Source organism: Chiloscyllium punctatum, chromosome 49 (genome assembly GCF_047496795.1).
Source record: "Chiloscyllium punctatum isolate Juve2018m chromosome 49, sChiPun1.3, whole genome shotgun sequence".
Classification (NCBI taxonomy): Eukaryota; Metazoa; Chordata; class Chondrichthyes; order Orectolobiformes; family Hemiscylliidae; genus Chiloscyllium; species Chiloscyllium punctatum.
The window spans coordinates 11,574,718-11,597,772 of NC_092787.1; the positions used below are offsets into that span (position 1 = coordinate 11,574,718).

General features: G+C 46.3%; 1 protein-coding gene across 9 annotated transcripts in view; it reads left to right on the forward strand.

The window, feature by feature from the left end:
• The first annotated feature begins 285 nt into the window (after positions 1-285).
• The window catches only part of lmx1bb (LIM homeobox transcription factor 1, beta b), a 210,241-nt gene continuing 187,471 nt past the window's right edge, over positions 286-23,055 (forward strand). For 2 of the 9 annotated variants that reach the window (XM_072565898.1, XM_072565899.1), the window contains exons 1-2: positions 16,430-16,568; positions 17,070-17,256. In XM_072565898.1, coding sequence (XP_072421999.1) covers positions 16,430-16,568; positions 17,070-17,256 — 326 coding nt within the window. Of the gene's footprint in view, positions 401-1,129; positions 1,264-1,420; positions 1,699-5,830; positions 5,850-6,489; positions 6,598-7,039; positions 7,190-9,399; positions 9,591-12,034; positions 12,051-12,157; positions 12,274-15,906; positions 16,178-16,429; positions 16,569-17,069; positions 17,257-23,055 lie in introns of those variants that run through there. The other 7 variants (XM_072565900.1, XM_072565902.1, XM_072565901.1 and 4 more) reach the window with 7 other exon arrangements.

Below are 23,055 nucleotides of genomic sequence, written 5' to 3' on the forward strand. Positions count from 1 at the left end.
TCCGGGGTCAAATCTTACATCGTTTTCCCAGCGGACCTGATCAAATGTAAAGTTACAATGTGTGTGTGCTTTATTTTAAAGTCTGCCGTTTAAGGTGCAACAAATTCCAACCGAGCTGGTCATTGATTGGCGTTTGATCCATACCTCCGTTAGCGAGCTCTGGTGAGGGGGCGGGGGGGGGGGGGGGGGCTGCAACCAGCATGTGGGAATCCGAGCGGCCTTTCAGACCGGGGGTGGGGGGTGGGGAGCGGGGTGTGCATTTGGAGAGCATCATTGTACAAGTGGCTCAGATGGAGGGGTCTCTGGGAAAGGCCAGGTCGTGGCTCACCCTGAACGTCACTTGGTGGCGTGGTTCACCCATCGGGAAGGTGGCGTCAAAACAGAATGTAAATCTCCAATGGTAAGAGTGACAATGGGCGCGATATTTTGCTTAAAAAGTCCCCTAATGTCCCTGAAATCTGACTGAAAGTGCTTTTTAAAGCTATTGCTGTCGGGTAATAACTAATCTCAAATGAGATAGAAGTGTATAGGTCCGGTAAAGTCTATGGCGGTGTTATTTTTGTTTTAACTGGTTAATGTATTGAATTCTTTCTGCTTATAAAATTGAGAGGGGGTGCTAGATATAGAGTGGTTTACTTAGTAAATTAGATTTAAAAACCTTCGCGTTGAGTGCGATTTGTATTTAAGTCAGGATACTGATTCACACTCGCCACAGAGTGGCTTGGAGCTGTCTTGTTTTAATATAATGTCGGGTCCCAGTTTCGGAACTAACTTCACAACCTGCAGAATCTAAAAGGGGACAATCAAACGGATTCAAACGTCCTTTCCTGTAATCTTGTTTGAATTTAAAATGTACGGATTCCAGCGGCATGTGGGCGTTTGTTACCCAACACCCCCGTTTCCCGGTTGGGGGTGGGGGGTGGGGGGGATGAGAGAAGGAGGGGCGTGTGAAGGTGGGGGAGTACCCGGTTTATGGGTTTGCTCAGGTTTGGAGCGTACCGTGAAGGTGTGGGATGATCATGTAAAGGGTCAACACCAGCTATCTGGGCTAAAGAATCCAGCTTGTATATAACTATAATACTGACCAGGGATGTTATAACACACAGCTCTGGAATAGGGAGGACTTAAACCCGGGCTTCCTGGATCAAAGGAATGGACACTACCAACGTTCCATAAAAGAGTTCTTGGACTCTCGCTGTGATTATAATGTGTTTTATGCGCAGCCGGGACTATCATTAAGAGCAAACCATGATGAGCTGAAAGGTGAATATTAAACAAGATTGTGTGCAGGAGTAAATTCCTGCAGCTGCTAGACTCTGTACTGAAAACGACAAATGCTGGAGATCACAGCGGGTCAGGCGCATCCATGGAGAGAAAGCAAGCTAATGTTTTTCAATATTGTTTGTGTGTTTGGGAGCAGGGGGAAGATATGATAACCAGTTCTGATTGGGAGATACACAGACTGATCCCAAAGTGAAGGGAGAGCTCCCCACGCAGCCCACATCACCAACCCAGAGAAAGCCAAACATATAAAGAGAAAGCGGAGCTCACTATGACTGTCCAATCGATGGCACGCTAACGTGTCCACTGAGCTCTTTCTGTTGAAAGATACCCTCCCTCACAAGTAATCTTCAGATCATTCAAAGAGGATGAGGATTCTTCCATTTGGAGAAATCTGGAAAACATCCGATCTCTGAGGTGAGGAGTTAATGGGCTTGGTTAGGAACTGACTGGAAGTACTAAGTTAGATTCTCCCTCGTATCGGGCAACAGCATCAGGAGGGAGAGGAACACAACAAGGCAGGCAGCATCAGGAGGGAGAGGAACACAACAAGGCAGGCAGTATCAGGAGGGAGGGTAACACAGCAAGGCAGGCAGTATCAAGAGGGAGGGGAACACAGCAAGGCAGGCAGCATCAGGAGGGAGAGGAACACAGCAAGGCAGGAGGTATCAGGAGGGAGAGGAACACAACAAGGCAGGCAGTATCAGGAGGGAGGGTAACACAGCAAGGCAGGCAGTATCAAGAGGGAGGGGAACACAGCAAGGCAGGCAGCATCGGGAGGGGGAGGAACACAGCAAGGCAGGCAGTATCAGGAGGGAGGGGGACACAGCAAGGCAGGCAGCGTCAGGAGGGAGAGGAACACAGCAAGGCAGGCAGCATCAGGAGGGACAGGAACACAGCAAGGCAGGAGGTATCAGGAGGCTGGGGGAACATAGCAAGGCAGGCAGTATCAGGAGGGAGAGGAACACAGCAAGGCAGGCAGTATCAGGAGGGAGAGGAACACAGCAAGGCAGGCAGCATCAGGAGGGAGAGGAACACAGCAAGGCAGGCAGCATCAGGAGGCTGGGGGAACATAGCAAGGCAGGCAGAATCAGGAGGGAGAGGAACACAGCAAGGCAGGCAGCATCAGGAGGGAGAGGAACACAGCAAGGCAGGCAGTATCAGGAGGGAGGGGAACACAGCAAGGCAGGCAGCATCAGGAGGGAGGGGAACACAGCAAGGCAGGCAGCATCAGGAGGGAGGGGAACACAGCAAGGCAGGCAGCGTCAGGAGGCTGGGGGAACACAGCAAGGCAGGCAGTATCAGGAGGGAGAGGAACACAGCAAGGCAGGCAGTATCAGGAGGGAGAGGGAACATAGCAAGGCAGGCAGAATCAGGAGGGAGAGGAACACAGCAAGGCAAGCAGCATCAGGAGGGAGGGGAACACAGCAAGGCAGGCAGCGTCAGGAGGCTGGGGGAACACAGCAAGGCAGGCAGTATCAGGAGGGAGAGGAACACAGCAAGGCAGGCAGCGTCAGGAGGCTGGGGGAACATAGCAAGGCAGGCAGAATCAGGAGGGAGAGGAACACAGCAAGGCAGGCAGCATCAGGAGGGAGAGGAACACAGCAAGGCAGGCAGCATCAGGAGGGAGGGGGACACAGCAAGGCAGGCAGTATCAAGAGGGAGGGGAACACAGCAAGGCAGGTAGCATCAGGAGGGAGAGGGACATAGCAAGGCAGGCAGCATCAGGAAGGAGAGGAACACAGCAAGGCAGGCAGTATCAGGAGGGAGGGGGACACAGCAAGGCAGGCAGTATCAGGAAGGGGAGGAACACAGCAAGGCAGGCAGCATCAGGAGGGAGGGGGACACAGCAAGGCAGGCAGCATCAGGAGGGAGAGGAACACAGCAAGGCAGGCAGCATCAGGAGGGAGGGGAACACAGCAAGGCAGGCAGCATCAGGAGGGAGAGGGACACAGCAAGGCAGGCAGTATCAGGAGGGAGAGGAACACAGCAAGGCAGGCAGTATCAGGAAGGGGAGGAACACAGCAAGGCAGGCAGCATCAGGAGGTGTAGACGTCGACGTTTCGGGTGTAATCCTTCAGGACTGGGGAGGATGCTCTGTCACCCGTTGATCTCGGCAGCGAGAATCTTCACGCGTGAATTTCGTGATCCGAATGAAAAATTATTAAAACAATAATGCATGCAGAATGGTTTGTATTTTTAAAAGTCGAGGATTCTCCTTCTCCTGGGATGCTGCCTGACCTGCTGTGCTTTTCCAGTACCACACTCTCGACTCTGATCTCCAGCAGCTGCAGCCCTCACTTTCTCCTCCTTGTATTTGTAAAAGCCTTGGTAAATTTAATCAGATAATTAATTCCTGGAACTATCACACCTATCTCTCCTCCCATCTCAACGCGTAAAGCGCAGGGTAAACCTCACCTCTCATGAATAGATTCCACGCTTATTCCCTGGGTCTGAAGCTCCTGGTTTGGACAGACTGGTGTACAGACAAAGGCTGTTTTGAGGTTTGTCTGGGGAGAGGACAGAGTAAGGCAGGAGAGATGGATGAGTCTGACAGTGAGCGGCCCATGGCAGCACCACCCCCATTCCCCCTACCCCATCCCCAGCTCCTTATCCCCTCTTTCAGAGACAGGAACACAAGCCCTTTTTGCTGGCGCTGAATTGTTAAAAACAGAACATCTTCAGAAGATGCAGAAATACAACCGAAAGGATGTGTGTGGGAAAGGGCGGTTGCGAGATTTCGGTTTGATGTTTGCACCAAGTATTTCGGAAATGGGGAACACTGGAAGATTTTGGGAGGGGAGGGTGTACCATCCCTCGGTGATAGGGAGGACGAATTTAGGTACTCGAGTCTTGCCTTGTTACAGAATGACAACCCTTGCAAATATAACAAAAAAATACAACTCCTAGGCGTGATTATTGTTGTGTGATCTGTCGGCCGGATTGGTTCTGGGCTGGCTAAAAGAGTTTCTGGGCAGCTGGCTTACTGGTGATGCAATTTACCACGCTCCGACCGAGAAAACAAACACGTTTTTGATCGCCTTTTTGAGGATCCCTTGTTTTTTTTTAAGTAATGGGTGGTGGTGACTGATTGATTGTGTTCGACACAATGCTGTGTTAAGTGAAAACTGAACTCTGGAGAAACTCAGCAGGTCTGGCAGCACCTGTCGTGAGACAGAGAGAGAGAGTTAATGTTTTGTATGTCATAGCAACCATGTTGGACTCAAAACATTAACTCTGTTTCTCTGTCCACGAAGACCTGTTGGCTCTTGCTAGTGTTATTTGTTGTACTTTTAAAAACAAGATTTCCAGCATCCGCAGTATTTTACTTTTGTCGGTTCTATATGGTCGTGGGAGGGGGGTCTTACGGTCGATTGGCAATGTCCCCTTCTCTGGATCAGGAGGCATGGGTTCAAGTCCCACCTGCCCAAGCGGTGTGTGGTAACACTTTTGAACAGGTTGATTAGGAAATATCTGGAGTCCGTTTTGACTAAAACAAGGAAACCATTTACATTGTTCTGAGACTTGCTTTTTTAAAAAAAAAATCTTGGTTTCAATCAGAAAGTTCGAAATGCGAACTACATATTTCAGATATAAGGTTTTGGTATGACAGAATGTAGAAACTGTAATCAGAACTATTTATCGATCATTTAGCAGTTTAGATGTCTCAAGTTGGCCCGTGATTGTGACAGCTAACTTATCATCTTCGATCTTGTCTGAAAAGAGGAAGGGACTATTTTTGCGGTCGGTTAGAATCATCGAATCATTTAATTACTTTTTAAAAACTCATTCATAAATTCGGGAATTCAAATCGGCCCTGCTGGATTCCAATTGCTGTTTTTGTTTAAAAACGGTCAAAATAGGTTTGACGGTTTGTATTCTCAGTGGAGTTAGTTTTCCTCCAATTGATAACGTTTTATCACCACAGTACAATGCACTTCTCATGGGCTGGACCGAGAGCCAGAAGGAGCGTAGGGGCAGGCTGCCTTAGAGTGGCCGGAGGGTGGAAGGGACGGGGGCTTACTGGGTCTGTACTGTCTGCACGTTCCTACGTAACAGGATTGTCCTTTTGTACAAATGTCATTGTTGCTGTCTTGTCATATGTGAAACTGGGATTTGAGGTTTGTCCTCATCTCCCTGTAAACTGGTTGAACGATGGGATTTGGGGTCTGGCTTTGCTGCTCCTCTCCCTTGTAAAATTGCTGTTGTATATAGCTGTCAATGTTAACTGTTTTTCTGTAAACTCTTTTGTAATTGTTTAATAAAATATAAAAAAAATACAATGCACTTCTCTGCGGTTTCAGTCACCAAACTGAATCCTGAACGCGGATTCCAAACTCTACCGGGAAGATTCCCAGTTTTAAAAATTGAATTCTTTTGGCGGGACTTTCCAAGTTATAATAGAGTACAAATGTGTAGAAGCGGCGCTGATTGGCAGTTCTGACAGGGGTGAGGTGACAGGGTTGCACAAAGAAGCAGCAAAGTCTTGGCGAGAGCGGGAAACCAAGACTGCTAGATCCCCATAAGACAGCTCTCCGCTCAAAGACAGCTCATGGCTGAGTGTTCAGGTGAGCGCACCTGGAGAGCTCTGTCATGGCCAGCATATTGCACTGACCTCCTGGACATCTTGCTGCAGCAGCGCACTATCCGCAGTGTGTTATAAGGCCACCAAATGTTTTAGCTCCCCTCCCGCCACCGGCAGAAGCCGTCAGCATCACCACATCTCGGCTCTCGCTCTCCAAGTTGTCACCCGAACGTGGATGAAGTGTTAATTAGAGTCCCCATCCCACCGGGGCTCATTCCACTGATTTTGTTTTCCAGCTAAACTCTGTCGAGTGAAAGGAAAGCGGGCCCACGAGAGGAATGAGGGTCACTTTTGAAAACGGTGACCCTGAACTGTACAAGGCAACACTCCCCAGAGTCAGAGATCAGATTTCGATTAGGAGCGAATATTTTGATTCCCAGAGAATCTGGCCTAACAGCATCTGTGGAGAGAAAACACAGGTTTCCCTTCCAGGTTCCCCCATGTTCTGTTTGTCTTACATTTCTACCGTCCGCAGTAATTTACTTTTATTCGGGAGTTAAAGCTCAACCTGCTTGGTCATGTTATGGCCCACAGGTGGGGCTTGAACCCCCCGGTCCAGACGTACGGACACTACCCCAACGCCACAACACGCTGCCTACGGTCCGCCCTGATATTCAAACGGCAATTCGTGGCCTGACTTTCAGTGAACCTCCTCCCTCCAACTATGAACACACTCAAAACATGAGTTAGCCCCAGCCCAAACAAACACAGACCATCAAAATGCTGAAAGGGTGTGTACGTCCGTATTCTGTTCCATGTAAAGGCGGCGGGTAAGATCTATCCATTTCTCAATACTGCCGAAAGTCAACTGTTTAAGTCTGAACCGACTCCTGACGACACCGAGGGGCGCAAAATCCTGTTGAATAGTTTGGGTACAGAGTGCAGCTACGAAAATGGCAACACTTTTGCCTTGAAGTAATTCTGTCAAAAATGGAGAAATCTGCAGTATTTGTTTCTTATTTTCAAATGTCAGATTGCTGTTAGATTGGTTCATGGTCATTTCGTGTGAAGCAGCTCGGGCCGTTGTCAGTCCATCTCAACGGTTTTACACAAAAAAAAATAAACCAAGCTTTTGCAGGCACATCAGCCTCACCGCGCGTTTAGCTCGGGGGGTGAGATCCTGACTAGGGGCAAAGCAAAATGAAAAATAATGCGCCCCGTTCTGTGTTGCAGAATCGCTCCGGAGACGGTGTTTCGAAGGTGGCTACGCAGTTTGTGAATGTTTAATACGAGCTCGGTTTCCAGTAGCCCTGACCGACCCCTGTAAAACACAGCTTCAATGAACCAGCCTGCTAATGTACTTGAACTCGGTGGCAAAGTCAAGTGAGTGTGAAGCCAGTGTTATTAACTGTGTTTCAGTTTAAGACTCGAGGAGGCCAGTGTGGGTGAAAACTGTACAGTCTGCTCCGTTCTCCTCCCTGAGAGTGGCGTATGGTCATTCCCCGTGTCCAGGACAGAGACTCACTCCCTGCACCAGACTGACCCCAGCAGCGTCTCCCCACTAATCTGCAGGCAAACAACGGCTGGAGGTTCGGACAGCTTACTGGCCTGATTTGTAAACCCTTGTGAATCCAGGAGATGTATTTGTCAGGGTGAGAGAGCGTGCAGACAGTAAAATCGGGCCCAAAGATTGTTTTCAACTCCTAAGATTTCCCTTGACTCTGTCGAATTTTGTTCTGCTTCCTTTTCTGTTTGTAGTCCACCCTGACAGCAGGGTGCCAACAATAGATTAGATTCCCTACAGTGTGGAAACAAGCCCTCCGGCCCAACGAGTCCACACTGAGCCCCCGTAGAGTAACCCAGCCAGACCCTCTCGTTACCCCTGACTAATGCATGCAACACTATGGGCAATTTAGCACGGCCAATTCATCTGACCCGCACATCTTTATGATTGTGGGAGGAAACCCACGCAGACGGAGGGAGAATATGCAAACTGGAATCGAACCGGGGTCCCTGGCGCTGTGAGGCAGCAGTGCTAACCACTGAGCCACCGTGCCACTCTCAGTAGACACGGGAGTTCATGTCTGAGGCTCTGGTTGATCATTCACGCTCAAACCCAGGGAACTGTATCCTTCCAGTGTACACAGTCTTTGCCAAACAGAAACAGGTCGAGCAGGTCTATGGGTATGTCCCTTGTGCAGTTCCACACCCTCCCGCCCCCACCTCAGCACCCCAACCGCCACCCCCCCCCTCACCCTCGTATATTTGTCGAGCTATCTCTGAATTATATTATCGCAGGCCCAGGGACTAGACTAGCTTAGACTGCTCCATTAATTCATTCAACCCTTCATTTCATTCTCTCCTGGGGGCCTGGATGGTGAATGTACAGAGCAGTTGACCTAAGTTGCATGGTCAAATGGTGAGGCAATGTGTTAATGTCACTGGACCAGCAATCCAGTAACCCTGGGCTAACGCTCTGGGGCCCTCGATTCGAATCACCCCGAGGCCGATGATGAAATTTGCATTTAAATAAAAGTATACCATCCGTTGCTCTAAATTTGACTCGCTAATACCTTTTAGGAAGTAAATCTACCGTCCTTACATCTGACTTCAGACCCTGTAGTTGACTCTTAACTGTCCTCTGGTCAATTTAGGAATGGACAATAAATGTCAATTTGGCTGGCGATGCTGAATGGATAGTTTTACAAAATGCTGGAAATAAAACCAAAAAGTGCAGGAGAAAGCAGAGTTAACTTTTTAAGCCCAGTACCCTTTCTTCAGAACTGATATTTAATCCTAAAATTGAAGGCCACCGTGGAAGTTGCGAATGCAGACTTGGATCTCAACTAGATCAAAAGAGTGCCGATTCTGAAGAAATCCTTTCAAACTGGAACCATTAACTCTGACTGTCTCTGCGCAGATGCTGCCAGAGTTTCTCCAGCAATTTCTGTGTTTTTTTTGTTTCAAGTATAAGCTCTGTCGGTTTCCAATTCTCTCGCCTTCTCATTCACATCGTGTACCGTCTGACTTCCAGACCGTCCATCTCCCTTTTAAGGACCTGGTCTGTCAATGTCCCATGTGGGGAGACACTCTCTGTAACAGGGTAGGGACGTGTTGGAATGTAAGTCTAGCTAACGGCTTCAATGAATTGGGGGTTGCTCAGACTCTGTTGGCACAATGTGGCAATCAAAGATATTTTTCCAAGCCGGATGTTGTTGCCGCCCTGTTTAAGTGTCATGAAGACTTTGACTGTTTCCCTGACACCGATTAATCACATTGCATATCTCAGACTGGTTTGCATTGGCACCAAGGTGGAAAAGACTCAGGTTAATTGCATAGCCAGTATGAACGACCACACGGTCCACCCGCAATGACATGATTTTTACAATGTGCGACTGAAATATTGATATCCATCAGCTCTTGAATATCAAGGGGATCTAGGGTTACCTGGAGAAAGCAGGACTATGGGAATAAAGTTATCAGCTATGATTGAACGGCGGAGTAGACTCGATGGGCTGAATGGCTTAATTTATGCTCCGATGTCTTATGGTCTTTCCGGCCTTAACAAAATGTCACTTCCTTTGTGTTTCCAGGCAGGTTTTTGCTACGTATTGGCGCATTGGAAAGATATACGAAACGACAGCGCTTCTGTTCTGCGAATAACATTTCGTTCATGACCCAGGAAGGATTTACAAGGTAGACCCAGGTTGAGAGCAGAAATATTGCGCTGCTCGGCTCAGTCCAGAAGCCAACCAACAAGCGAGACCTGGACAACACGAGCGAGGTAAATGCAGCCCATATCTATGTTTGTGAAGAACCCAACTCTGTCTCGACACAGACGGCCCAGTGTCACTGAACACGACTCGGGAAAACAACGTAGCACCTCTCAAAGTATTCTTACAGGAAATCTAATCAGTTGTTCTAAGTTTTGGAGATCCCTCTAAATTGGGCCATAATAAACTACATGAGCTGGTGGGTGGGAACTGTTCCTGGAAATGTCGTGGAGGCAAGTTTAGGAAGGAATTGGATGTTTCTTCGGATGGAAATAGGCTGCGAGAGGAAGGGGCAGGAGATTGGCGCCAAGGCACGAAGCAGCGGGCCGAATGGCCTCCTCCGGCACACTGAGCCCGGCCTGTGGCACGTGAACCCCCCCACGGCCGTTTCCGGGCAACGTGCCTCGGCGTTCCATTGGGAGACAGTCCCAGGTAAGGACCGGGTGCACAAGCGTGCAACTCCCTCCTCAGATCTGATCACCCCCACTTCCAGATCTGACACCCCTGCCCACATCTGACCTCCTCCCAGATCTGATCACCCCCTCCCAGATCTGACCCCCCCTGCCCATAACTAACCTCCTCCCAGATCAAATCAACCCCTCCCCAGATCTGCCCCCTCGCCCAGATCTGACCCCCTCCCCAGACCTGATCACCTCCCTCCCCCAGACTTGATCATCTCCCTCCCCCAGACCTGATCACTCCCCTCCCCAGACCTGATTACCTCCCTTCCCCAGACTTGATCATCTCCCTCCCCCAGACCTGATCACTCCCCTCCCCAGACCTGATTACCTCCCTCCCCCAGACTTGGTCACTCCCCTCCCCAGACCTGATCACTCCCCTCCCCAGACCTGATTACCTCCCTCCCCCAGACTTGGTCACTCCCCTCCCCAGACCTGATCACTCCCCTTCCCAGACCTGATTACCTCCCTCCCCCAGACCTGATCACTCCCCTCCCCAGACCTGATCACTCCCCTCCCCCAGACCTGATCACTCCCCTCCCCCAGACCTGATTACTCCCCTCCCCAGATTTGACCTCCTCCTCAGATCTGACTCCCTCCCTCAGAGCCCGGATTCTGACCCAGCTCAGAGCCCCAGATCTGATGCCCACCCCCACCCCCGCCCTCACCCACGTGCCCTTTTTGATTTTCATGCCCATACCATCGATTAGAGGCAGCAGCCTGCACTGGCTTCGTTTACTGAACTTTTGCAAAGACTTTCCATTGAGTTGATTTTGGAACATCAGACTTCAATGCACAAACCAGCCACTAACCCGCCAGAGCAGTTAAGGCGTATCATCCCGGATATGAGAGATTTTTAAACACTGCATAGAAATTACATTTGTGCTGAGCGAATAAATTTTGTAAATTAATAAATATCGTTCATTTGATTGTTGTGCTTTAATTTCCATAAAGTTCCTTTCGATGGCTAAATTTGAACATACAGTTGCAAAGTCTTGGCAATAATTTTATGTAGATGCTAGTTGATTGTAACCTGCACACCCGCCAATGAAAAGGGTTTTGAAGAAATAGAAAATTAACTACGCGATATGGTGAATTGGCCACGCTAGACCGTCCATAGTGTTAGGTGCATTAGTCAGAGGGAGTTGGGTCTGGATGGGTTACTCTTCAGAGGGTCGGTGTGGACGTGTTCTGCCGAAGGGTCTGTTTCCACACTGTAGGGAATCTAATCTAATCTAATATGTTATTGTCAAAAGTTTTTATCTAATAATATGGTTTGGACACAAACTTTCCAACTTTATCAAAACACCGTCAGTGTATTGATTCTGTTCACTGGCGTGCTTACTTCCCTGCAAATAGTCATTTTCATTCGTTAAAGAGATTGCGCCGGAATATGAAAGGTAACATCTGTCTTCTGCCCCAGACGTGACAGTCCCTCAGCTATTGCGACTATAACACTCGTACTATAGCTAGCTGTATCTCATTCATTCACTGACAGATATGAAGGACACATTAAAGTCTGTTATACCAGACCTCCAAACCCGCGCCCAAGTGATGGAATTGAACACGTTGCTATGTGTGAAATGTATAGGTAATTTATCTTTTAAGTCCCTTTTGGCCAGAGTAGACCACAGTTGGAAAAGCTAAGGGACCTGAACGCGGATGCAATTCGTTTTCAGCTTATTTCTTGTTCAGAGTTGCCCACGTGAGAGAAACTTTGCAGTCACTGACGGCAACTGGCTCGGCTCTCACTTTGGTAAAGCCCAACGCTCCAAGCTGGAATATCCAATAGAGTCCCGGTCACATTCTCTATCTTGGCGGCTTCAATACTGTGTGTTTTTTTTTCATGCAAGACATATGCGTGCTTTGCCCGGACGGATTGATGGTGCGACTGTACCGCATGTAATCTCTTCTGTCCAGGGGGTGTAGCGCCCCCATTCTCTCTCTTACACATTCACACAAAACGCCCTTTAGCATGCTTTTGCCTGAAAGGTTGTCTTCTTCCTTACATTGGTATGTGAGCTACAAAAGTAAAGCTTTGCAACAGAAGGGAGGCTGTCTTTGTCTTGTTGAGTGTTTCTGGTGTGCAAACCCTCTTATTTCTATTGTTATCCGGACAGGTCGATGTATTGGCGACACAGGGACAGCGGGGGGCGCAGTGGTCCGGTTGCGCCTCGCTGGTATAGTTCAGTTACAAACCTGCCTGCGGGAGAGCTGATGCGGTTCAGGAATTAAGGTACTGTAATGCCCCACTTATATTCGAATCTACTTTGCAGTAAACCATTTTCATCCACATTTCGACTAATAATTCGCTCTAGTCCGAGCCCCAAAATAAACAAAAATAGTGTAATCATAGAGGTGAGTTCATACAGCTTCAGTATTCACATTGATGACAATTCTGTTACGTTCACTTGTATGGATTGAGATGTTAAATTACAGCAACGGTCTGCAGCGAGAAACGTTAATTTATAGTAACACTGTCGCTATTTCTCAATTGAGAACCGGTACGTTATCGCCCTCAAAATTGCAATCAAGCGTTTGAACACAAAAAGCAACAGCGCAGTACACGTTTCACAAACGTAACTAAGAATATATTAAGACAGTGAACAAAGTATTTAAAATCAAACACTGCAATTCAAATATTTACAAGAATAAATTAGAGGTTATATTATTGTTTTATTCGCCTGCTTTCAGTTATGGTTCTCAGTTTCAATTTGTTAAAGGAATGACTGACTCTGAATCGAAACATTTCAAAAATGTAAAATCCAACGATAAAGGAATTCTCGCCCTGCCGTTTCCTTGCACTGCAGTCCGTGTTATGAATTTTTGGTGTTAATAAAATGATTCTATTCGAATTGGCAATGAAACTACGTAGTGGTGCTTGTAAATTTCCTGCAGTTGCTGTTAAAGAAAAATAGATTTACACAATTCGAAATCTCCAGGATTTTGAAAATCTATTCGATGTCAAAACTAAATGTAATCGTACGGAGAAACAAGGCCGGCCACGTTTGCATCCCGTAATCTTTACACCCAGATAATGGAAAATTCCTAAAACGAAATTTCTGGAATCTGAGAGATAAATCCATCGTGTGCTAATTTTCCCCGAATTTCTAACAGATGCAGCAGTGGAATATTCAGCGTAGAATGTGGAGAGTCAGGGCAAGGCAGCAGAACAATTATTTTGGAGAGTGTGATGCACATATAAAAATATATTTCGGCCGAGTTATTTTAAGCGATTTATTTTTTAATAAACCCCCTTATTTTAATTTAAAATGTTTCCTTCCATGGGCCAACTAACATGAAATTGCAAGTTCTAAATAATACATATTTAATAAAATCAATGTGTTATTTTTATGAACCTGAAATAAGCAGGCGATTTCCCCAGGATGCCAATTAGAATTTAATAATAACTACGACCCATTCACTCCCGCGATTCCAACTTTAAAGCAGTTTGGACAATTTTGTGAGCCTGGATTATATTGAGATATGATCCGGAATCGTTTCCAATGGATTGTACGGCGATTTGACATTTGCAGACGAATGCTCCCATTCAGTATAATCTCCCATTGTGTGCGAGAAAAGTTTACACGGGCATATCAGTCTTGTTCCGGTGCGCCTCTCGCGATGCGTGGTTTATAGGCAAGTAACGGAAAGTAAGTACATTTTAATTAAATAAACCCAATGGTTTAGCGGCTGAGGGTCACAATTCCCCACTGACTGTGCTCGATCGACTCAAAAGTTGCATTAGTCTTGGCGCGGTCAAATTCGCCTAAACTCACCTAAAAACGTGAGAGGCCACTTGCAGCCACGTCTAAAGGCGTGAAAGCGGCCCAGTGATGTGTGTATGTCTAATTTTATTTAAAGCCCCTCTTATTTAACGCTTGAGCACTAATGAAGGAAGACTCCGTGATCTTAACTCGCTCATCCTGCAACTTATCCACATCCATCTCCTCTGACCAGTCCAGAGACTAAAGTCATTTTTAAAAATATAAATTGAGCATGATTGGGACTGTCTAGTACCCTTAGTGGGGCAATTTACACGCAAGTTAGTGAAGTCTGCCGCTAAAAATCATTTCAATAATTGTTGTAAAGATCCAGAGTCTGATCAGAGAAGAGGGAGATATTTTGTCCAACATCATAACCAAGCCGCCGACACTGATCTTACTGAGAGCGGCTCACTCACACCTAGGGACATATGCAGTTGATGAAATTCAGATGTTATTAAAGGAAGACGAAAAATATTTTAATTGAGATATTACGACTTCAAAACGCCAAGCGCGCAGTTAGAAAGAACACAACAAAACGTCCCAAATTAACCGTCCAGATAGAAGATGCGTTCTTTATTTATATAACCACTCTCAGAGCTACTGCGCCGACTATATTTTAGTGACAGACATTAGGACACACTTGCTGGCGGCGAGTGCAGATGTCAGATGAATCAAGAATCAAACGGGTGTGTGTGTTTGATGAGGAGGATATTTACAGATGTCTCGCTTCGAAGGACCTGTTTGAATATTATCTCCAGTCCCTTGTTGCAGTCGAAAAGGGGGAGACAAAATGACAATGGGTGCCGGCAAAGCCGCCCGATATCTGAGCAATCTATCACTGCATATTTCAGCGCAGAGATACAGGCTGTCGCTGGGGCGTAGATATCAGGGTGCCGAGCGCAGTCTAGCTCGCCTCTCTGCTTCTGGGGAGATTATCAGACGCGAGAGCCAGGTGCAAGGTTCGCAATTTGCTCAGGAATATAAAATAAAAGGAACCTCGTTAGTGTTCCTGGCTTTCCAACATTCGTTTCATTGTCAGCGAACAATCATCAAAAATCTGATCAAACGTGAAGCCTCGCTTTTGTTTAACATTGTATTTTATTTTTTAAAAATATACCAGCAAGTCGTTAGGAGTGCGGGCACATTGGTTTAAAATCTGAACGCGCATCAAGTGTCCAGGCTCGCTCGATGCCCTGCTGGAGAAGACAAGTCTTTGCTCGCTTTTGGGGAGTGCAATCTGGGGAGTGCAGCGTTCGCTTTTAAACAAGTGCGCGCGTGTGTGTGTGTTCCAGTAAACATTTAACACACTTTATATTAACTGAAGTCAAAGACGGCCACTCTATCAGTCCCGGCACAAGCGAGTGGCCCGAATAAGACGCCCTTCGGTTCTCCTCGGTATCTCGGGGAGCTCTCGCCTTTCCCAGCCGGAGCGAAGTCTCTGGGCGGCAATTGGTCACATTTAACGATTTCCTCCCCTGTCATTTTAACATAAACAAAAACACGAGCGTTTCCGAAACCATTAACTCGTCACTTAGGCCGGCTGACATTTCCAGGGCAGAAATGTGCATGTCGCCAGGTTTATCCTGAAATATTGTCTCGTCAAACATTTTGTTTTTTTTAAAGTTTTGAGGAGGGGAAATGGGAATCAGTGGTGAGTCAAGTTGAGGGAGAGAAATCAGGGTGCGTTTCGCTGTCAGCTTTTTTCGCTTTCGTTATTTTTGCCTTGAAGCTGGGAAGTTGCGAGTTTGAAGGGGTGTGTGTGTGTGTGTGAGAGAGAGAGAGAGAGACAGAAAGAGAGAGAGACAGAAAGAGAGAGAGAGAGAGAATGAAGCTGCTGCCGGTGAGTGGGGACCGCACCTGGTCTCGTGTGTGTGAGAGAGAGAGAGAGTGAATGAGTGGAGCGGGCCCGTGGGAGGCGCAGTACTACAGCGGCCAAGACAGCGTTCACGAGCTGTGGGGGGGGCGGGGGGGGGGAGGCGCATCTCCAGCGTGCTGGCGTATGTATCCGTGCGCCGGGCTCTCCACCCCCCTCCCCCCCCCCTCCATCCCACCACCGCCCCCCCCCCCCCCCCCATCGCTCTCCCTGGCTCTATACCCACCCCACTGCAAAGAAGGGTCCATGGCACATTCCCACCCGAGCACCCAGGGAAAACCTCAGCTTCGCTTCTTGGGATTTACTCCTAGTTCATTTCCTCCTTCACCATCTCTCAAAAAAAGAGAGAAATCACCCCGAGAAGATTGGATTGCAAGTTTTGTCCTGGCGAGTCTCAGCACTGCTCCCTTCCTCCTTCACTGGGTTCCCCCAGGTGCCAATAAGTAACGTCTTTATTTCAGAGCAGCCTTTATTTTTAAACTGAACCAAGTGCTGATCTTGTAAGTGCAACGATCAATTACTCACCAATACCAAGTTACAAAGCGATCTGTCTGCCGCCTCATTTCCCCCCTCTCTCTCTCTCTCTCCCTCCTGTGCATGTGAACGTGTGTAAGAAATAGTTTGTATCGATTGTGCTAAAGTTAGCATTAAAGTTGGGAGTTGTGGGAAGGTGGGGGGGGGGGGGGGAGGGGGAGGGGTGGTGAATGTGTGAGTGGACGCCGCTTGGTGCTTTCAGAATAGTAATCCTAAGGATGGCTCTCACTACAGGTCCCGAATCTCTGACCAGGGGCTTCAGCAGAAGAGAAGTTGAGTGTCGAAAGATGCTGGACGGCATCAAAATGGAGGAGCACCCGTTACATTCAGGTCCTGCTACCCTGGGAATGCTACTGGGTAAATCAAGTCTTTATACCATTTATACAGTCTCATTTAATTGAAAACAAAGTAAGCGCCATTTGTTGCATATCGTGAACCAAGCCATTGCTGGCTTTGTGTGCAACCTTTCACCGTCTGAGTGGCCAGCTGCAGATGTGTCAAGCAGCTCCCGGACACTCAGTGATTTCTTTATGAAACAACGTTTGAGGAACCATTGCTGCCGGTCGATACGGCACTAACTTTCTCCAAGTTGTTTTCTGCCTCCAACAACCCACGTCTCTTTTCTGAAGGAGTGACACATTCTCCCGAGCTGTCCCTGAACTAACCTTTGCGTGTACAAGTGTGGAGAACGCGGTGAATCCCTCTGCCGGGGATGAGGTGTGGGGGAGATACAGTACAGATCGATGCGCTGGGGAAGGGGTTTTCGTCAATATTAAAATAGCCAAAATAAAAAAAAACACCCATCATCCAGCAAGATATACTTTTCTCAATGCATTTTTTTTTTGTTTATTGCTACAGGTTCTGACTGTAAACATAAAGAAGTGTGCGACGGTTGTCAAAGACCTATCGAGGATCGCTTTCTGATGAGAGTGAATGAAGCTTCTTGGCACGAACATTGTCTGCAGTGTACCGTGTGTCATCAGCCTCTCACCAGGAGCTGTTATTACCGAGACAGGAAACTTTACTGCAAACAAGACTATGAACAGTAAGTTCGTGCCCATCTTGTTTAAAGAACACAAGGAGACTGTACCCCATTTAATTTTTTTTTCTTCTTCTGTAGTGAATAAGGATTGTTTTGAGGGATGGGGGAGATACTGACGCCGCAACTTTCCAGATTGCTTTGCAAAACACAAAGTCAGCTGCCATCACAGCCTCCCCCCACCCCCAAAATATTGCTTCCATGGTCACTATTATTGACGGTGAGTTTTTCTTTGTTAACCAGAGCTTTTGACACAGGGATTTTAAAAAAAATAGGAATATAAAAGCCTGCTAGCAAAACAAAACCCGCGCATTTTTCCTGGCCGTATTTCTGGGGTTTCCCACGTTCTCTCTGGATATTCAATGCGTGATAATAACAAAACAAAAACGGCTGATTTGCAAATGTCAGTTTCGAGGCCTATAACTCTGGGCCTGCCTTACTCCGTCAAGGTGGAAATGTAATCATGGATTCGCTTCTTCCCATTTCACGTGAGGGTCGGTGCCTCCGAGATTCCGCTTGGAAAAGCCAGCGGAATCTTCTCTGTCATTTCTTTCATGCAGTTTGTCCTTGTTCTAGCGTACAGTAACGGTGCCACAATAATTTGACAGTGACCATCCCTCAGCAAAGAGAACTTGGTCGATGTTCTATGTCAAGAATTTTCTTTTGTTTTTGGTAACTGTATTGTGTGTGTGTGTGTGGAACGACAATGAGAATAATATCGATATTAGCCGAGATTGGCAGTGTAATTGTGGATATGGGTGTTTGGAGCACAGTTTGTGGCATAGCTGTGAGTACATATTTTAATACTGTCACCTTACTTTCGAAGGGAATAATTTTAACACATGAGGAATGGTTGTATCTATTTTTTTTCCTCTCTAAAAAAAAGCTCCATTTATGTCTGGGTACAACATGACCACAAAACCCCAAAATGATACCTCAAGTATTTTCCCCCTCGCCATCATTATCCTCAAAAGAATCAGCAATATGCAAGCAGTATTCCTTCATAATAAAGCAAGTGCTGCCGAAACAAATCGCAACTGAACGGAATCGAATGTATTGTGTGTGTTTAATTCAAATCCCCTCGTGGATCAGCCCCTACCTCCACCTGGCTGTTTCTCTCCATTTGGAACTTTGCTGTTAATTTTCTCTCTTTTTGGGGGGGGGGGGGGGGGGTTGGGGGAGGGACGGGGAGTGTCACTGAAGGTGCCGGCAGTGTCATCACCTGGGCCCCTTTACCACTCATCCCTTCTCTGAACTTAGCGGGCTGCCGGAGAAACTGCAGGTCGCTCAGTATAAAACAAAGCACTCGGGCAAAGTGACGCACACGTCGCCGTGGACCCGGGACAGCAATGTCAAGGCGTTACAATCCTATCGGCCTGGACCGTTTCAGCTCCCCCCACCCCCCTCCTCAACACACACACACAAAATGCCCCCCACCTCAAAACCCTCCAAAGATTCGCTGTGATGGGACATACACACTGAGCCACTGCTGTTGCATGAGGAGTCGAGTTGACACTTTGCATTGAGAGCGAGCGAGCTCCCAAATAAAAGTCCCGTAAATCGGCCAGTGCTGAGACATTTCTCGGACACCACTTTTTTTTTGTCTTTAAATAATACATTTTGTTTTAAGTCACCGGGCGGGATTGCTTTAATATTTTTTTAAAATGGTGTTTGAGGTGTCACTTAGGCTTTGAGAGTTTGATTCAATCTGTAATTATTCTGTATTCCCACGTTTATGGGTCAGATGTAGATATTTGTGCAAGTTCTGAATATGAGAAAGAAACGTGGGGGGGGGGGGGGGGAGGTGGGGAGCGGAATCAGCCCGTCCCGGGTCGGTATTTTTAAAGATCTTTCAAAATAATTTTTAAAAAGCCCATCCTTCACACATTTCCCAAACAGAATCTCGCAGTCAGGCCTGGAATGCAGTATGAAAGCGCCAGCGGTTCCACACAGGCCCTTTGGATGAATACAGGTTCTGGGGAAAGTCACTTTGGACGGGTTTGGGGAGCGCAGTTTGAACTCAAAACCAAGCGCCTGGATTTGACCGGTTCAACAAGTGTGTTCGCCGGCCTGGAAATCAAAGCAGCGTTTACAATTGACTGCCTTTGATCGGCTGGGAAATGCCACCGAAAGTATTGATTATAAAAGACAAATCCAGTTTTGAATATTGAAGGGCAATTGTGCCATCTTCCCAAATAGATGTTCAAGTGGGAAAGGGACAGAGTAGGCGAGAAAAGAAATCTGATTGTGAATTCTTGGACGTGAATGGGCCTTGCTGTATCCTGGAATTCTCATTTTCTAAAACAAAAGTTAGTTACACTCCGAAAGGAGAACTCCGTGGGGCTTAAAGTTGTGTTTTATATGCACTCATTGGTTCTTGTTCTCAATTATTAACAGCGTTCCTAACTATTGCGTCCTTACTTAAATAATCGTGAAGTTTAAATAATCGTGAAGTTTAAATAATCGCAAACTGCGCTCTCCATTTCCCCACCCAACAGTCAGGAACAGAAAAGGCTCCTTTATGGAGTTTAATTCCAGCCAGACCATCCCAGAGCGTAGGGTGGGAGAGGGGGAGAAGATGGGGGCGCGCAAAGGAAAAGCGGATGAAGAAGTGTTGAAGGGGGAAGGGGGAAGGTGGAAAGGGGGGGGGGGGGGGGGAGCTAAGGTGTGAGCACAAGGTAGGAAGAGAACAGGCCAAGGTGGGAAAAGAGAGATGTGAGCGCGAAGGAGCAAAGGAAAAAGAGGAACTGCAGGAATGAAGGAAAGAAAGAAAGGGGATTGGGAAGGAGAGATGGAAAATAGGGAAGAGTAGGAAAGGGAAGGGGAAAGCAGGGAGGAGAGAAAAGCAAAAACAAAAGTGAGAAGAGAGAAAGGAAAGAGAGTGGAAAGAAGAGAGAGGAAAGAGAGTGGGAAAGAAAAACGGGGAGAGTGGGAAGGTGAAAAAAAAGGGGAGCAGGAAGGAGAGAATGGGATAAAAGGGAGGAAAGAAGAAAAAGGCAGGGGCGAGAAGGAGGAAAATAAGAAAAGGGGGAGAAAGATGTGTAAACTCTTGGCAGAGTGCGGTCCATCTTGCTTGCCTGAGTGGGGTTTAATGGTGTGAGGCAGTAGAAATGCTAGAGGAGTTTGTTGCAAGTGTTTTGGAGAGTTCACGTGTCAAGTTGATGCACAGAGGCGGCGCCTTTAAGCCCAGGCACAAACTCTGATCGGGATGGTGCGGGAAACGCAGCACGCGTCATCACAGCTGGCTGATTTATTCGGCCTCTTGACTAAACAAAAATTCAACCTTTCAAAAATGACATGATTTATTTCTGTCTTTCACTTTTTTTTTGTATATTTTTTTTTAAAAAGAAAGGCAAGTTACAGGATGGTGTGTGTGATCTTTGCAGTCCCCGCAGTAACAGGTGGTAGGGCGGTAGGGCAAGCAGACGCGAGGGGAAATCCAGAGCTATTAGCTCCCTGTCTGTCAGACTGGGTCCAAACCTGCCCTCTCATTAACGTGTGTCTGTGTGTGTGGCGGGGAATACTTTTTTAGGGGGGAGGGCGTATTTTTAAAAAACTTGTTTGAAAGTTTGGTCCCTGCGGTTTGAAAATTTGAACAGTCAACTGAAGCAGATAAAAACTCCCCAATTTTAACCTCGCCACGCACATATCCCTAAGAGAAATATTCCCAAGGCGAAAAACCGCGGACTATATGTATTAAACACTTTCGGCACCACGAGTTCTCAACGCATCTTGGTGCCTTCAGTTTTTTTTGTTTTGACGCGGTTGGTGGGATTTTAATGTATAGGAATGTATATTTAAAGTGTAGGAATTAGATGGTTAGATCGAGAGCCGACGGACTAACCCTCCAGAGAAATAAGCTTACTGCAGTGCTTTGGTTTCCACGATATCTCTTGTAAAGTGAGAGTTTGAAATGCTCGAGAAGCTTCCGTTGGTACGGTGAAGTCGATCTTAATAAAACCTTTAGGCCCGAAGCAGTTTTGAAAGAATTTCGTTTTTTTATATAAAAAAAAATCAACCATCTCTGAAGTGCAATTTGTGGGGCTGTGTGCATTTTATTACAGTGTCAGGAAGGTACCCCCTTTGGATTGGAGGAATTATATTTTGCGTGAACTCGGTATAAAACAAACGATAACATTGCAAACGGTGTTTTTTCAACGAGGCAACTCCCTATGAAATAATAAAAATGAACGCACACGATTGTGGGGCTGTGTTGTTAACAGGAACACGGGAAGCACGACGTTTATGTTCGGTAGTGCTTCTGAATAAAACAACGCGTTTGAGAGCTTTAGATCACTGAGCTGTTGTGTTCCGTTTCCAATTCAGTTCAATGCGAATTATTTGAAACGATTTTGAATGGCCACAACTGATTATTCTGTCTGTTGCAGTCGGCTGATGTAAATTGTTTGCGACTGAATTGGTGTAATGGCTGTCAGAAATCAAAATAAGCCCATGGAAATGATCACGTTACTAAGCAGAATTTTTTCTTACAGTAGTTTCTACAATTATTTTTCAGTCCTCTCAGAAGTGTATGCTGATAACAGTGTTGTCTCTGGAATTTAATTGCAAAGAAATCAAAATTGCCATCATATGATATAGGTGTACGATTTATGTTTGGGAATATTCGTAAGGTTGTCATTTCATCAAGGGATTGATACTGGTTTTCAGATCACCATTGCAAAGCTTTAATATTAACTTGCTGCTTAAGCTGTAACATTTACTGAGATACATTTACAAGGACTTGAGAGTTGTGGAAACAGCAAATCTGTCAGCCATTTAGTTATTGTTGTGGACAGTTAAAATATTCATTTACAATGTTCTGTCTGGAAGAAATTTATTACAAGCTGTACTTTTTTTAAAAAAAAACTTTATATACATCTTATTAGGATTTCTCTGCTTCTACCAAATTTGCATTACCGATATATCAGAATTACCCAATATTCACAAACATTTACCTCCACCAATCTACTCCTTCCTGTCTGGGCTGAAATGCCATTGACGGATACAGGTTGACTACTTATTCTGGGGTTTCTGATCTGAAGTTCCCACTTGTGACCAATTCTGTGAATTCATAGCACAAGGGCTCAGTTTGTTTCACCCTTATGTGAGTTTCTGAGTTAAGCTTAGCCCTTATATTTTAGTAAGACTTTCTTTCACCAAACTTTGGGCTTTCCAGAGAGAATCAATGTGATGTCATTCTTAAAAAAAAATAAAAGGTCTACCCCACATAGCTGTCCACTGCATTATCACACTTCATGCCTGTCACTAAAATTTAGGCCCTTTTTATATATAGGGTTTTAACATGGCCACTTCAATCACTGAAGCATAATAGTACTCTGCTAGAAGCCTGGCAACTCAACAAAAGACAACAACTATTGCTTTGCATCAACTTTTGTCAGGCATTCACTAGGCTTCCCAACAGGGCTTTAAGTGGTTAGTGGCAACAATGTGAATTTCATAGCTACAGCATGAAAATCCATTGCCATGGATACTGGCAGTAAATGCTTACATAGGAAAATCTTTGTTGAGGTTATTGTGCTTATGAAAGGTTTTCTTTTAATGCAAACTGGTATAACATTACATTTCCTCAACACTGGCTGAGGTCTCTGCTCACTCTATTATGCAAAGTTTGAAATACTGAAGTTTGATTTACCTGTGCAGGGAACCTTGAGACATCATGTGGATCTGATGCAAAATTATTTAAATGTACAAATAAGTTACACATTGACCTGGCATGTTAAATGGTGCAGCTGAGATGTGTAAACTGTTCTGTAGCAGAATACTTTATACTTATTAACCTCAGTT